Source organism: Apodemus sylvaticus, chromosome 2, assembly GCF_947179515.1.
Source record: "Apodemus sylvaticus chromosome 2, mApoSyl1.1, whole genome shotgun sequence".
Taxonomy (NCBI): Eukaryota; Metazoa; Chordata; class Mammalia; order Rodentia; family Muridae; genus Apodemus; species Apodemus sylvaticus.
In genome coordinates, this window is record NC_067473.1 from 53,438,441 (window position 1) to 53,454,442 (window position 16,002).

The 16,002-nt window shown below is 47.4% G+C and overlaps 1 protein-coding gene and 1 non-coding gene across 2 annotated transcripts; one reads left to right on the forward strand and one right to left on the reverse strand.

The window, feature by feature from the left end:
- Positions 1-720: 720 nt before the first annotated feature.
- Opn1sw (opsin 1, short wave sensitive) lies at positions 721-3,104 on the reverse strand. Its single transcript, XM_052172456.1, has 5 exons — positions 2,759-3,104; positions 2,405-2,573; positions 2,003-2,168; positions 1,434-1,673; positions 721-840 (listed from the first exon to the last, which is right to left on the reverse strand). The coding sequence occupies exons 1-5, from the start codon at positions 3,102-3,104 to the stop codon at positions 721-723; spliced, it is 1,041 nt and encodes a 346-aa protein (XP_052028416.1).
- An 8,327-nt stretch (positions 3,105-11,431) lies between these two features.
- Positions 11,432-11,503, forward strand: Trnap-agg (transfer RNA proline (anticodon AGG)). Its single transcript has one exon. It is a non-coding gene; the product is annotated as a tRNA-Pro (tRNA).
- The last annotated feature ends 4,499 nt before the right edge of the window (positions 11,504-16,002 follow it).

A 16,002-nucleotide genomic window follows, 5' to 3' on the forward strand; every position in this document is an offset into this window, starting at 1 on the left:
ACACCCAGCATTCCTTGTGGATAATTCAACACACACTTATCTTGGTCTTCGTTTCAAGGGGCTCATTTTGCAGGAGCAGCGGATGTAGGGAGAGTGTAAGGTAAAATGTTTTTAGCACTTGGGTTTGATTTATAAATGCCACTGAAACACATGCAAATTCAGTTTGAGGACATCAAGAGATTAAAACTCTAACTTTAATCAACGTATAGCTTTAAATGGAAACATTTAGCCAAAGGAGGGGGAGAACACCTAGAATAACTGTCAGATGAGTGAGGTGGGGTGGTTCTGGCCGTGGCAGCCAGAGCCCAGACTGCAGCCACTGGGAGGGGCCGCAGAGGAAAAGCTCTTCAGTTCACTGCAGGTGCTCTGTGTCTGCTGCCTTTTCTTGGCACCGCCCCTGTGCCAAGCTTATTCTAGCAGGATATATCTCAGATCCCCAGCAGGGAGGGAAAAAATGACCAAAAAGGATAGTGTTAACCATACACCAGAAATAGCCCTTTCACAGGACTCCAGAGGTGAAGGCACCTCTTAGAAACGAACTGTGGCTGTTGAATTGGTCCATTTGGCCCTGCAACTGGCAGAGAGTAACAGGAAGAGGAAACTGACCCACAAGAGTGCTGCCCCATCCTTTCCCTGCATTGTTAATGGCTAGGAGTCTAATGGAGATGTAGATACTTAAATGTGGCATTGTGTTTGCTGCCAGCGGCCAACTGAGTGTCCTCAGTGAGGGCCGACTTTGCTAGAAGAAGCAGTAGAAACTTCTGTTTTCTGAGAGCCAGACAGGTCAGATTCGTCTACCATGGGCTTCCTGCACACCATCTCCAGGATGCAAGCCCGGAACTGGAAAGAAAAGTGTATATCACCCTTATCCTGAAGACTACTAAACTCCACCCTTAACTACTTGTTCCTATGGGCTAGACTTTAAAGGGATGGATTAAGAGTTTGCAGAAGGCTGCACTTACATGGTGGTACACTTAACTTTTAACAAGCACTCAGGGGAGGGAGGGAAGAGGTAGGATCATCTCTCGAGTTCAAAGACAGCCTGGTTTCCCTAGGAGTTCCCAGTGACCCTGTCTTTAACCCTCATGGGACTGCTGATGCTGTTCTTTCGCCAAGACCGAGTAGGGATAATGTATAATTCAGTGATAAGGGTATTTGCCTAGCATGTGAAAGGCCCTGTGTTCCATTTCTACCATCCGGTCCCACTCTTTGAAAAATTTGATCTTTCTGGTTCAAGGTTTAGCCTCCCCATGTTCCAGTATTTTAGGAACCACACTCTGTGTCCATGTGCCTACCAAGAGCATCCTGGCCTGCTTGGCCAACCCCATGGCTTTCCTCATCTATAAGCCCAGTGTGGACGCCAGGGTGCTGAGTCACAAAGTCATCAACGGAAAGAACCAGAGCCTCGTGGGAATGTAGATAGACCGCATTACCTGCTTATTCATGAAGCAGTAGATGATGGGGTTGTAGACACATGAGCTCTTGGAGAAGAAGGCAGGGATGGTGACAAGCCGTAAGTCCAGCCCGTGGTTCCGATTGTTGACCATGTACATGGCCAGGGCGGCGTAGGGCACGTAGCAGAGACAGAAGGATCCCACCATCACCACCACCATATGGCTCACCTCCCGTTCGGCCTTTTGCGTCGTCGCTGACTCCTGCTGCTGAGCCGCCACCTGGAATTGAGCATAGGGTCCCATCCCTCTCTCCCTTGAGGGAGGCATCATGGAGGGGGTCCTCAGCTCTGACACCAGAAAAGATCCCATCCTCGCCCCCTCCTCTCTCTGATCTTTTACTCCTTCACCCACTGCCTCTTGTGCAGGGGATGGAAGCCAGTACTCACACCTACTAGGTAAGTGCTCTACCAATGAGTTGTAACTCCGAATTTTCATTCCCCCTTTCCCAATACTCCTATCTGACCATGGATAGTCCTGAGGCGGACATGTACTGGCTCTCCCGGGGCCTCCTGAGTTACTCCTACCTTCCCCTCTCAAAAACCACTCACAGCTCTGAGAGTCCTCAGCAATTGGGAGTAGGAGAAGCAGATGAGGGAAAGAGGGATGATGAAGCAGAAGATGAAGAGGAACCAGGTGTAGTACTCGCTTTGATACTTGGTGCCCACGGTGTACCAGTCCGGGCCGCAGGAGCACTGCAGGCCCTCAGGGATGAACCTGAAAAGAACTAAGGGTTCGTTCCGGGCTCGCCCTGCGAACTCGAAGAGTGGGGTTAGCTTCTGGATTGGCTTCTCCAGTTGGAAGAATGCCAGGAGAGACTACAGTAATTACAACGGCGGAGTGAGCATTGGTGTTTCCAGCCGCCCCTCTTCCTTACTCTGCCGACTCAGGTCAAAGAATAAAAGGTCATACCCAGCCTCGTCCCACACCAGAGCCCTGCCCTACGCTCTCACCTGCTCCAGCCAAAGAAGGGTGGGATGGACACCCCGATACCGATGGTCCAGGTACTCAGGACCACCATCAGGGCATGCTTGGAGTTGAAGCGAATGTTGCCAAAGGGTTTACAGATGACAATGTAGCGCTCAAAAGCCAGGAAAGCCAATGACCATCCTGTCACTAGACCTGTGGCAAGTGTGAAAAGAGCGAGGTAGACAGACTCCCTGAGCCTGGGGTGGAATATAGGTGTAATTGAGCAAGTCCAGAGAGTTGGAATGGAGTGGAATGCTCACATAGCCCATTGTTAAAGGCCGAATTGCTCAGGGTAGGTCATTAAGGGCCCTCTCTCCAGCCCCGGTTGCCTTCAGTACCTGCTACAGAGCCCAAGAAGGCCTCCAGAGCACAAACGTGGCGACCAAAGAGGAAGTATCCGTGACAGCTGGCGATGAAGACTGTGAAGACAGAGAAGATGCAGAAGAGGAAGCCCCCGAGAGATACATTGACCAGAATGTAGTTGAGGGGCTGCCGCAGCTTTTTGTAAATCAGGGTGGCCACCAGCACTGTGGCATTGAGTGGAGTCCCTACAAAGAAGACAAATCCCATGAAGGCTGCCTGGAGGTGGAAGGCCCATGCGGGAGCAATGTGGTATTGAGGCCCATCCCAGGGCCCCACCGAGGAGATATTCTGAAACAGGTAAAACTCGTCCTCTCCCGACATCTTGCACTTGGGATGCCCTCACCACCACCTCCTGTCCCTCTTATGGACTGTTCTGCTGTCACCCCTCCCCACGGCGCCCTCCTTTAAAGATACAGTTGAGACGCTGAACTGTCCTAAGCCTCCCAAAGACAAAGTCCGGGATTAGAGATCTCTTAGTTCTCACCTAACCCTTTCATGAGCCCAAAGCTGATTGTGTTCTTCAGAGGATAAGAGATTGAGGTCAGAAGCCAGGATAGCAAGGCTGGGTGCTTTGGGGTCAGTATCGGTTTCTGTGGCCTGGAAGACACTGACCTATATTCTCTGGAGATGCTGCCATGTCTCATCCCCACCTCTGCCTTTGGCTTCAGACTCCTCTGCACCTCTCCTGGCCCTTTGTGAAAGACGCTCATCTGAGGGCCCCTATCCAGAGAGCTGGGAAGAGGATGGGTGGGGAGCTCCGTTGGGAGCATTTAAATCACCACTGTGGGGCAGTACAGAAGCAACTGCACCCTGCCTTAGGTCCTGGGGTATGACATACCTGAGCCACTACTGCAGAGTGCTGGGCCTCTGCAGTGAGGTCTTAGGTAGACCTGTAGCCAGTCGGGTTAGGCTGCTTCTTAGATTAGGCTTCTTTTACATTAGAACCGAAGAGAATGAAACTTCTGAATAGCACGGCTTCACTTATAGGTAAGGACTTCAAGAATTAGTCTCTTATCCGCATCACCACACCCAGCCTCAAACAGAAAGCAGAGAGGAGTGGACTTGGGTACGGCTAGAAGCTCTTAAAGCCTGCCCCGGAGTGACACGCAGCGTCCTACATCCTAAAAGTCCCATGACCTCCCCAGTCATCAACAGTGGACCAGGTGCTCATACACAGATGTCTATGGGGGCCATTTCTCATCCAAACCATCACAGCAAACTAAAATATGAGGGCCAGAAAGATGGCTCCGTGATTAAGGACACCCACTACTCTTACACAGGACCCAAGTGTGACTCCCAGCTCCCACATGGTAGCTTCCAACTGACTAACTCTAGTTCGAAGGAGATCCAGAGAACTGCTCTGGCCTCCGCAGGCACCAAACATACATGCACACGGTATGCATACATACACACGAGCAAAACACTCATACACATAATTTTTAAAAGAAAGTTTAAAAATACTTTGTTTTTTAAGAAGGTGTTAGAACACAGATACCCTGCACAGTGAACAATGCTTCTCCCATACTCTAGGGGTTATTAAGTGAACACCTCAGTACGGGCCATGAGATATCTCCATACAAGTTACCAGTCAGAGGGGGCCCAGGGCTCCCAGAAGCAATGAAAGCTATCGCCATTGCTCCTGATTGCCCATCATTACTAGATGGTGAAACCTTAGTCCTGAACACTGTGTCATAAGAGAAATCAAGCTGGACCTCACCTGAACACGTTTCTGCAGGCTAACTCTTATAGTGCCAGTAGGTGCCAGACAGGTGGGGGGTGGGGGTGGGGCAGAGAAAAGTCAATGTTATCCAGTAGTGATCCCTAAAAGCATGGAGGTTATAGGGCTAACTTCCTGCATGGATTTTAGGCCTGGTCCACAGGAGGGGCCTATGTTTTGTAAATCTTTTTACAAGATTGTTTTTTAAAAGCCCATAGCTTGGGGAGGCCATGGGCCCTAGCCAAAATTACTATTGTTTGATTAAATTGTGCATGCTGTCAAACTGCCTTTTAAATATTTATACTTATACACACAGATTAGTGCCTCTCTCAGCCTTAGCCTGAGAAGCCTCTTTCTGCAGTGGGCAGCAGTTAGTGAGGAGGCTCAGCTGGTCAAATGGCTGAGAACAAGGGACCGTTAAGTGTTCAACTCTAAAGGAAGATTCTCTATCAGCTCTCTCACACACACTCACACACACTCACACTCACACACACTCATACACTCACACACACACACACTCATACACTCACACTCACACACACTCATACACTCACACTCACACACACACACACTCATACACCCACACACACACTCACACACACACTCATACACTCACACACACTCATACACCCACACACACTCACACACACACTCATACACTCACACACACTCACACACACACTCATACACTCATACACACTCACACACACACATACACTCAAGGCAAAGCTCAGGGAGAGAGAACAGAAGGAATGCAGAAGTCAGAGGATCAGGGGAGTGTGTGAAATGCATCTTCTGGCCATGACCTGGCTGTGACCTGGCCATGAGCTCACAGCTGCCATGGTTACCTGCACAAGATCAAGCCAATAAGATAATCAGCACCCAGCAGGCAGTAGTAACAGGACTCAGTGGGTTACTGAAAACTAAAAAGGGATGGTGGGCATGGGGATTGTGGGAGGAGGGTGGGTCCTGGGATGCTGAATTCAGGTCCTCATGCTTGTGCAGCAGCCATACCCCCCCCCCCCCCGGGCCATCTCCTCAGCCACCTTTTCCTTCTTCTATACTCAGAAAAGTCTAAAAGTGGAAGTGTGTGTCCCGTCCAGTAAGCACGCTGTGTGAGTTGGATCTCACAGGCATGATCTGTCTCTGTCTCTGTCTCTCTCTGTCTCTGTCTCTCTCTCTCTCTGTCTCTCTCTCTCTCTCTCTCTCTGTGTGTGTGTGTGTGTGTGTGTGTGTGTCTTAATCCAGAGCTGGAGAGATGGCTCACTGGTTAAAAGTACTTAACTCCATCTTCAGGAGATCCAATGCCCTCTTTTGGCCTCTGCAGATACTTGTACTCTCATGTGTGTGTGCACACAACACACACACACACCACAGCCCTAAATACAATTAAAATAACAAAAATACATTTTTAAAAACTCTTTAAACAACAACAACAAAAAAAACAAAACAAAACAAAAAACAAAAAAACCAAAGAAAGAAGAGATGGCTCAGGAGTGCTCTTAAGCACCGTCTGCTCTTCCAGAGGATCCGGGTTCAATGTCCAGGACCCACGTGGCAGCTCACAGCTGTCTGTAACTCCAGCTCCAGGGGATCTAACACCCTCACACAGAAATAATACAGGCAAAACACCAGTGCACATAAAATAAAAATAAATCAATCATTTAAAAAAAACAAAGCAGTCCAGGCGGTGGTGGTGCACACCTTTAATCCCAGCACTTGGGAGGCAGAGGCAGGCAAATTTCTGAGTTTGAGGCCAGCCTGGTCTACAGAGTGAGTTCCAGGACAGCCAGGGCTATACAGAGAAACCCTGTCTCAAAAAAAAAAAATCAAAATAAATAAATAAATAAACAGATAGATAGATAAAATTAAATTAAATTAAAAAAACAAAGCCAAAGCCAAAACTTAGCCTAGCCAGGATATTTGTTGCAGTCTCTTAAATCCTAAGTCAAAAGCAGTGGACAGAGACTAGTCAGCCATTTTGAAAAGACTGACATTCCCATGTGCACGCACGCACACACACACACACACACACACACACACACACACACTACCCAACACAAATGTTCACCCACAGGCAGGATCCTGCAGAGGGTCCAGAAACCACCTGGGCAGGGCCTGAGGACAGAGCCAAAGGCCACGTGTCAAGCACTGTGCAAATTAGCCTCAGAGTTTCACATGGTTTCTGACTGTCCTGGACTCAAGACACCGGGGCTCTCCTACTCCTAATGTAAGGCTAAGTGGCAGATGCCTCTTTAGCCTCACGGATACCCAGACACGTGCTCAGACAGTCCCCTCCCATGTCAGAGGGATTGGGACAAAGGAATGGACCTGAATTGGAAGGAACCTAGACCCAGTTAAGATGTGACAGATGATCCAGTGAGGTTTAAGCCAAAGAGTATCACCAAAGCACACATTCTCGCCAACACCAGGTGCACCTCTCCAGACATCTTGAAGCCATGCGGTAGGGGGCAGATGGGAGATTCTGAAACTAGGGCATGAGGCAAAGGAGGAAGGAGGAACCATGACGCTAAATTGGAGGCGCTGTCTTTGGCTTCTTCCCGGGCTCACTAGCCCACTCTCATTCTTGGGAATGCTTTTCCTTTCTTTAAAAAAAAAAATTGGGCCGGGCGGTGGTGGCCCACGCCTGTTATCCCAGCACTCTGAGAGGCAGAGGCAGGCGAATTTCTGAGTTCGAGGCCAGCCTGGTCTACAGAGTAAGTTCCAGGACAGCCAGGGCTATACACAGAAACCCTGTCTCAAAAAAAAAAAAAAAAAAAAAAAAAAAATCAAATCCAAAAGACCAAAAAAAAAAAAAAAAAATTGTACCTATGTATATGTGTCTGAGTGTGCACATGCGTGTGTGGGTCTGAGCAGAAGCCTGAAGAGTGTGTCAGATTCCCCTGCAGCTGGAGCCACAGAGAGCTAGCTGGCTGTGCGCTGCCTGACATTGGTGCTAGGAATGGCCTGGTCCTCTACCAGAGCAGCAAACTCTAAACTGCTGAACCCCTACTTTTCCTTTCTCAAGACGCTGCCTGCATTTCTATTTCTAAATATATTCTCCCTGACAGTTTGAGTTTTCTCAGTTTCTCTGGTCTTCATGGCCTCCTCCCTAAAGAAAAGCACCCCCTCCTCCCATTTGTGAACAACAGATTTAGCTGTACATTATAAACGTTCTGCATCCTAGGATAGGGGGATGTTTTCTTAACCATTTCAGGGATTTTTCTTCTATTCTCATCAAGGGTTCACAGACTCTTACTCCTAAATAGATTACAGTGGACTCCGAGGAATCCATGAATCAACAGCAGAGGCAGAAGAAAAGCAGCAGCAGGGTTAAAAGTCTGAAAGTGAAATATGATCGCCCTGTGACTCGGCAACCGGGCACCCGGGGCCACACAGTTAGCTTCAAACATCCCGGAAATTACTCCTTCACATAGTGAAGGGTCTATGCAAGAGTTAATGTAAAGCAAGGCTAACTACCCATTCTCAGGGTCATGACAGGTAAGACTGCCTCTCTGGGGGACTTCACAGGCAAGACATTGGTGGGACACAGTAAACAATGTCCTCAAGAGCAGGCACGAGAAGTCATCACGGTATCACTGACTCCCAAGATGGACTCACAGTACATAAGCCAGAATCCCTGGATGAGGCAGAATTCTGGAAATCCATGAGGCTCTGCTGGTCCAGGGAAAGTCTGGTATCTGGAGGTTTGAGATGCATTCTCCTTATCCTAATCATTCTTCTTCTCTGGTCAGTATTTATAAAATTCAAAAATTACCAAAAGAATATACAGGCTCTGGGCTGGAGAGATGGCTCAGCAGTTAAGAGCACTGACTGCTCTTCTAGAGGTCCTGAGTTCAATTCCCAGCAGTCACATGGTGGCTCACAACCACCTGAAATGGTGTGTCTGAAGACAGCTACAGTATACACATCATATTAAAAAGAACTGTAGATGTATCACTGTGGTAGAGCCCTTGCTTAGCCCGAGGGAAGGGCTTAGGTTCGACCTCGAGTGCTTAGGGTGAATAAAGAAGTACTAGGGCGGTTAGAGTGTTGAAGGGGCAGTTGGAAGGTGTGTGGCTTTGATTTGGGGACACTAAACTTGGGAGGGACTGAAGATCTTTTGGGTTTTTTGTTTGTTTTATTTTGTTTTTCAAGACAGGGTTTCTCTGTGTAGCTCTTGGCTGTCCTGGAACTCACTCTGTAGACCAGGCTGGCCTCGAACTCAGAAATATGCCTGCTTCTGCCTCCCAAGTGCTGGGATTAAAGGCATGTGCCACCACTGCCCAGCCAATAAAATCTTTTAAAAACCGAATATACAGGCTCTAACTACTTAGTTAACCCTTTCAAAGACAACTAGGATTAGCGTGTGTCCTGGAACACATGTGGAGGTCAGAGGACAACTTGTGGGAGGTGATTCTGTCCTTCCACCATCTGGGTCCATCAACCTTGGCAACAGTCACCCTCACACACTGGGCCATCTCACCAGCCCACTTTTGATACACAGGTGACAATGATCTATCTTGACGTGTATTGTGACAATTCTGCTGGGTATGGACCCACAAGATTCTTCAGACACGTGATCGGAATCAGAACGGTCTGACATACTTTACTGGCTATGAGGGGTTGGGGGGGGGTGCCTGTACTGGCTAGTTTTGTGTGTCAACTTGACACAGGTTGGAGTTATCATAGAGAAAGGAGCTTCAGTTGGGGAAGTGCCTCCATGAGATCCAGTTGTGGGGCATTTTCTCAATTAGTGATCAAGTGGGGAGGGCCCCTTGTGGGTGGTACCACCCCTGGGCTGGTAGTCTTGGGTTCTATAAGAAAGCAAGCTGAGAAAGCCAGGGGAAGCAAGCCAGTAAGAAACATCCCTCCATGGCCTCTGCATCAGCTCCTGCTTCCAGGCCTGCTTGACTTCCAGTCCTGACTTCCTTTAGTGATGAACTGCAACGTGGAAGTGTAAGCTCAATAAACCCTTTCCTCCCCAATTGCTTCTTGGTCATGATGTTTGTGCAGGAATAGAAACCCTGACTAAGACAGTGCCCAAGGATTTGCCCGTCTGAAAGCCATCCTCACCCTTGAGAGAAAATGAGGGCACTCCAGAGGTACAGCCAGAGGTACGAGGCACAGCCAGAGGCACAGCCAGAGGCACAGCCAGAGGTAGAGCCTCTCTAGAAAATTCTGTCTGTAGCTTTTTTGATGTAGAAACTCTGTGAACAATGACGGGCCTGGAACCTAACAGCATGGATCCAGGGCGCAGCCATTTTAGTCTGGCACTAAACTGAAGGCAGGTGCTGGTAGATTCCACCAGGATGCTCTCTCCCCACTCCTGCCCTTCCTCCCGTGCAGGAAGCATTTGAAAGCATGGGAAACTGCAAAGATGAGACAGCCAGCGTTCAGTGGGCCACAGAGAACAAGCCTGCCCGAGATTCAGAGCCCTCCCCACCCAAAAGCTCCGCCTGAGACCTAGGTGGGGTTTCAGATCAGAAACATCTTCAGCAAAGACACTCCCCCCCCACCCACCAAGGAGAACCATTTCAAGCATGTGCGCTGAGGTCATGGGATGACATGTTAGTAGAGTTTTATTTATAAGCCAGTTGAAACACTGGAGAATAAACGAGCCCTCCCCCTCCCCTCCCCCCTCCGCTCCCCACAGTGACTAGTGAGCAGAGTGCCCTATGTATAGAAACTTCTGAGTGGCAATAAGAAAACTTTACAACCTGGGAGCAAAGGAAAGCTGGCTAGTCCACTCACAGAAGTGAGACCAGTGCTCATTCTTCAAAGATATGACTTCACAGGGCGGGGTTCTACTCTGGACTTCGCTGGACATCTGGTTCCACTTGTAATTTCTTTTGTGTGTGCACATGCCTGGGACTTTGATTTATTCATTTATTCCTCCCATAGACCTCTGCTAAGTGGCAGCTGCAGGCACAGTGAACATGGAGAATTCAGTAAGGCTGGTCCTGTCACGTGCTCAAGCACATTAGGCATACAGATCTGCTGGGAGCCACCGGCACCGTCAGACTTGCCGAAGGCAGCCATCAGACTTGCCAAAGGCCAGACCCAGGGTTAGACTCGAAGATTGCTAAAACGGATCTCTGCTCCCACAGAGCTCCCTGCTCACAGGAGTCCCTGCCAAAAGCAAGCAAGGGTCCCATGTATACCAGGTGTGAATCAGGCTTGCTGAGACCACTGCTTCTCTTACCGAGCCCTCGCATCTGAGCCATGATCTCACCTCCCTGGGGATCTTTCCCACCTGTCAGGCCCCCACGGACACCACCCTTAGGCTGGGGGTAGATCATTCTCTAGGGAATGGAAGTTCTCAGAAACAAACTATGCCTATGTCAAAGGTTCTGTGGGACTGACAGACTGATTAGAATTTCGTAATTGTGTTAGCTGCCAAAGCAGCTCAGCTGCAAGGACGTTGGACTGAAGAGTTTAATAATTGTGGGATATTGGAATGTTGCAGATCTGGAACCAATTATCTTGGGCTGTCTTGTTCTATATTAATAGCCATTCATTGTCCACCTCTGTGTCTGACCTGGTATCCTTGTGCCTGCCACTTGAAACATTTGAAATGTATTAACAGACCACTAACTTCCAGAAAGAAAGAAAGAAACGCAGCTCCTCGGAATTGTCAGCGACAACTCCTAAGAGAGAGAAGAATCTGCTGAGGCCTGCATGGCTGGCCCTCCCTTGACAGTGCGTTGGGAAGCATGAGCCCTGTGTGAAGTCCTAGGCAGAGGAGTGACTGTGTGGCTGAGGAGGGCAGGACAGAGCCCAGGAGCAAGGCCTGCTGGAGCATTGCCTGCCTGGGCTGGGAGCCAGCCTAGAGGAGAAGCAGAAAAGCTGTTCCTAGGAACCGCAACTGCTGCTGTTAATGATGATGATGTGGTAGAGAGGACACATCTGGCCAGAGGTAATTGTCAGTGGCTCGTTGGTCTAGGGGTATGATTCTCGCTTAGGGTGCGAGAGGTCCCGGGTTCAAATCCCGGACGAGCCCTTTTTATCCTTTTTTTGTTCCCCCCTGGCCAACTTCCACATGCACAGCCTGCTCTTGCCAGAGATCTGGCTAAAGGATCTTGATGGCCAGTTGTCAGCCACCCCCTATGTATATAGTGTTCCCATGTGGTCAGACAGGACAAGCATGGTTTTAAATCCACTGGGAGTCCTGGGTGAGGGAAGTCGACTTTGGGTCATCTGTAGGGTGCTGGGGCCTTGCAAAAGCACATGAAAGCCTGGTTCCTCCAAATACCACATAACTACACAAATGCAAGTAAGAGTCTTACAGCAGTGGTTCAGAAAGAAAGAAGGAAGGAAGGAAGGAAAGAGAAAGAAAGAAAGAAAGAAAGAAAGAAAGAAAGAAAGAAAGAAAGAAAGAAAGAAAGAAAGAAACAAAGAAAGAAAGAAACAAAGAAAGAAAGAAGAAAGGAAAGAAAGAAAGAAAGTAAGAAAGAAAAGAAAGAAGGAAAGAAAGAAGGAAAGAAAGAAAAAGAAACAAAGACAGACAGAAAGACAGAAAAGAAAAGAAAAAGATAAAAAAGGAAATAGGGAGATGAGGTGGAGAGAGGAACACAAGAGAGAAATCTACTGAAGAACCAACACAATGCTATGATTTGTGTAGGATTTCCCAGCTTCTGCTGTTTCTAAACAGGAAGTGCAAGATGCAACGCTGTGATGCAATCCATGTGTTTCTTCTACAGACTCCACCATCCCAGGCATGGATACAAGTGTTTATTTAGGTGCTTGCTCAGAACACTGCGGGTCACCTGGCCCCACACCTTGCTGGGGAGCTATTGGCAGTTGGTAGGTGCAGGGGAAGGAGAATCAGTTGTGTTCTGGCTTGGAGCCCCTGGTAGGCTGCCCGTGCTCCAGTGCAGAGCCCCACACCCATGCACACACCAGCAACACTAATGCAATTCAATGAGTTATGTAAAAAAGATGGGGATGGGGACAAGCTGGGGCAGAGGCTGTGGGGAATGGGGAGTGGATATGATCAGGACATATTAGATACATGCATGAAATTGTTAAACATTAAATTAAAAATGTAATTGAAAAAGTCAGATAACCAAACAGCCCTATCTGCAGCCATTACTTAAGCCATAAGCTCTTTACTGTGGCCATACCCAGGCAGAAGACTCCCCCTCTCAGCACCTGTCCTGACGGTAATCAGCAGCCTACGCTGCATGTGCGCCCCCCCCCCCACCACTTGCCAAGGAGAGCTGCTTTCCTTAAGATCCCTACTGGAAAAATAAAATAAAAACAAAAAACTGGCTGGTGGCATTGGCACCTGTCTTTAACGCAGCACTCCGGAGGCAGAGTGGGGTGGAGCTCTGAGTTCAAGGCTAGCCTGCTCTACAGAGTGAGTTCCAGGAAAGTCAGGGCTACACAGAGGAAACCTGTCTTAGAGAAACAAAACAAAACAAAACAAGAAGCCCTTCTGGTCCATCATTTACATGTGCCCACTAAGAGAACCCTATGACTAAGAGAGCCTCAGGGTGACTCCAAGATGGAGTAAAATTATTCTGTGAGGCAATTCCTCCTAGGAGACTGGGTAGAACACAGCAAGTAAGGATGCTCCAAGAGCCAGGGCCGCAGGACATGAAAACTGCCACATAGTAAGCACACTCCAAATAGTAAAGACTAAGGCAAGAAAGTAATGAGAACAGGGCACAGTAAGTAGAAAGAAATTGTTGAGAGATAGAACAAAACATTAAGAAATGAAAAACGGGGGGGGGGGGGGGGAGGATCCTACACTTTTTTTTTTTTCGGCTTCCACAGGAACCAGACACACAAATGGTGCACAGACATACATGCAGGGAAAATACACACACAAAATAGACACAACTCTTAAGAAGGGTCGGTAATGAAGCGCGGTTAGAGCGCTTGCCTTGCATGCACAAAGGAATGTGGACCTGTAAGCTCAGCACCAGGGAGTGGAAAGAGAAGGGACCAGGGGTCCAAGGCCCCCATCAGCTACACAAGGAGGACAACCTGAGATATGAGACCCCGCCAAGAAACAGAGTCTGGGTGGAGGTGGGGTGGGGGCGGCAACAAGGATGCACCAAACAGACTAGACATGGAGAGAGGTAGTGACCGGAAGACAGAACTAGTAAAACCATTCAGAAATGTCAGCAATAGGGAAATCATGTGCAGAATGGTGACAGAATAGTTAAAAGGCTCAGCTCAGGGGCAAGGCTAAACAAGTACAAGAAGTGCACTGTTAAAAAAAAAAATGATGCTGAGAGTCTACCAAACCCCAAACACAGACATAAATCCTCAGGTTGGAGAATCCTGAGCTCACTTGGGTGAGAAAACTATAGAAACAAAGAGAAAGAAAGACCTTAAAACCACCCAGAAAGAAAGTGCCTAGTTGTTGTTAGTAGCTATGCGTGTGTGTGTGTGTGTGTGTGTGTATTACATAAGATCCTGTCTCCAAAAAAAGAAAGAAAGAGGGGCGGGAGAGATGGTTCAGCAGTTATGAGCTCTTCCAGAGGTCCTGAGTTCAAATCCCAGCAAACACATGGTGGCTCACAACCATCTGTAATGAGATCTGATGCCTTTTTCTGATGTGTCTGAAGACAGCTACAGTGTACTTCTATATAATAAATAAATAAATAAATAAATAAATAAATAAATCTTTAAAAAAGAAAGAAAGAGAGAGAAAGAAGGAAAAAAGAAAAGAAGGGAGAAGGAAAAGAAAGAAAAGAGAAGAGAAAGAAAAAGAAAACAGAGTGAATCTAAACCAATAGTATCCAGGTGCTGCTGCTGTCCACAGACGATGATGATGGTGACGAGTCTTAGCAGGATTAGAAAGAAGCTGAAGCCAAAATACCATCTTGAAATGTGGGGGACTGAGAAAGAAGAAGAGCATGTTGGCGTGTTCTAAGCCGCCTCTATTTGCTAGAAAAGCATGGTGACTGCAGACTTAATGATGGAAGGAAATGGGTGGGCAGCGGTGGCACCAACCTCCAATCCCAGCAGGAAGCAGAGGCAGACAGATCTTTGTAAATTTGAAACCAGCTTGGTCTACATAGCAGGCTATAGACTAACCAGTGAGCTACACAGCTACTTACAGCTAGACAGTGACACCCTGTCTCCAAAGAGGGGGAGTGAAGAAAAATGTACAAGGAGACTACTAGCATGGGCAGCTTTTGCAGTAGTGGCAGATGGGAAATAAAGAAGGTAAATAAACCCACAAACAGTGGCATTTAAATTGCACATCTACCTTACAGACTAACCTGACAACAATTAGTAGAATTATAGGCTCCTATTACATGACCCAGAAATTCCCCTCTAGTTATTTGCCCTTGGGATATGTCTGTCACACAGGCCAAGAAGGCATATATAGAATTGCCAGTTGCAGCACCTAAACGTTATTATAGAAAACTGCAAGGAGCCCAGATGCCCACTAGAGGATGATCAGAGCTACGTGAAACACCATGGATACCTAAAACTTTAAGGTTAGCAGATGAAGGTGGATGATGTAACACTAGACGGATGTTGAAAGCACACAAATCAATTATGTAATTTTTTGTGACTATGTACATGTAAAGTACAACTTTCAAACAATGGGATTGTTCCTAGTGGTTGGGTTTTTCTAGATTTTAGGCTTCTACTTCAAGTAAAGGCTGGCACAGATTTGAAAAGTAGCAAGGAGAGGTTATAAAGCAAAGCAAACAATATAGACCAGAAGGAGATACACGGTAAGGGATCAGGGGTCCACAGGAATGAGAAACTGTTCACAGACTCCAGTTATGGCTTGAGGCATCCTTTTATGGTATTCAAGAAAAGGAGTTTTGTTGCTAAAGTGCATAAAGTTGTTCTTTGTTTTGATCAATAAGTTGTCATATTATTATTTCTCACATATCACTTCCCACAATGCATCTGATTTTAGTTGTGGAGGCACCCAATTATACACAGGTGTAAGATGAAAATCAGGGAATTCTCCCTCAAAGTTTACTCAAGGACACAGTTTTACCTTTATGTGGGCACACACCTGAAAACCATTTGGATCTGTCCTTCTATTCTTTCTACTCAGATGCACTGGGAACATATTTGTCTTTTTTTTTAAAAAATTATTATTATTGTAAGCTTAGCCCTTAACAGCAGAAACATCTTTCCAACCCCTTTGGGAATACATTTGAAAAAAAACTTGATAGTTGTTAGAGATGAAAAACTGAAACTATCATTCAAAGAGTGGTGTACCTGTAGCCTGAGTGAGGGCTGAGGTAGGCAGGGGTCTGAGGTTGCTAGGTGTGTTGTTTGAGGAAGGTTGTATATACATAATACACACAGGTAAAGCAACTAGGCTGCCAAGTGCACTATCGCAAGACAGTGGGGAGTGTGCATAACCCAAACAGGGCCCCAAGTTGCTACACTATTCCCTGTCTTTATCTACTTCAGAATCAAATTTGGCCTGATATGAACTATCCTGGAAAGATGGTTTCGTGAATAAGAGCTCTGGCTGCCTTTCCAGAAGACCTGGGTTCGAATCCCAGA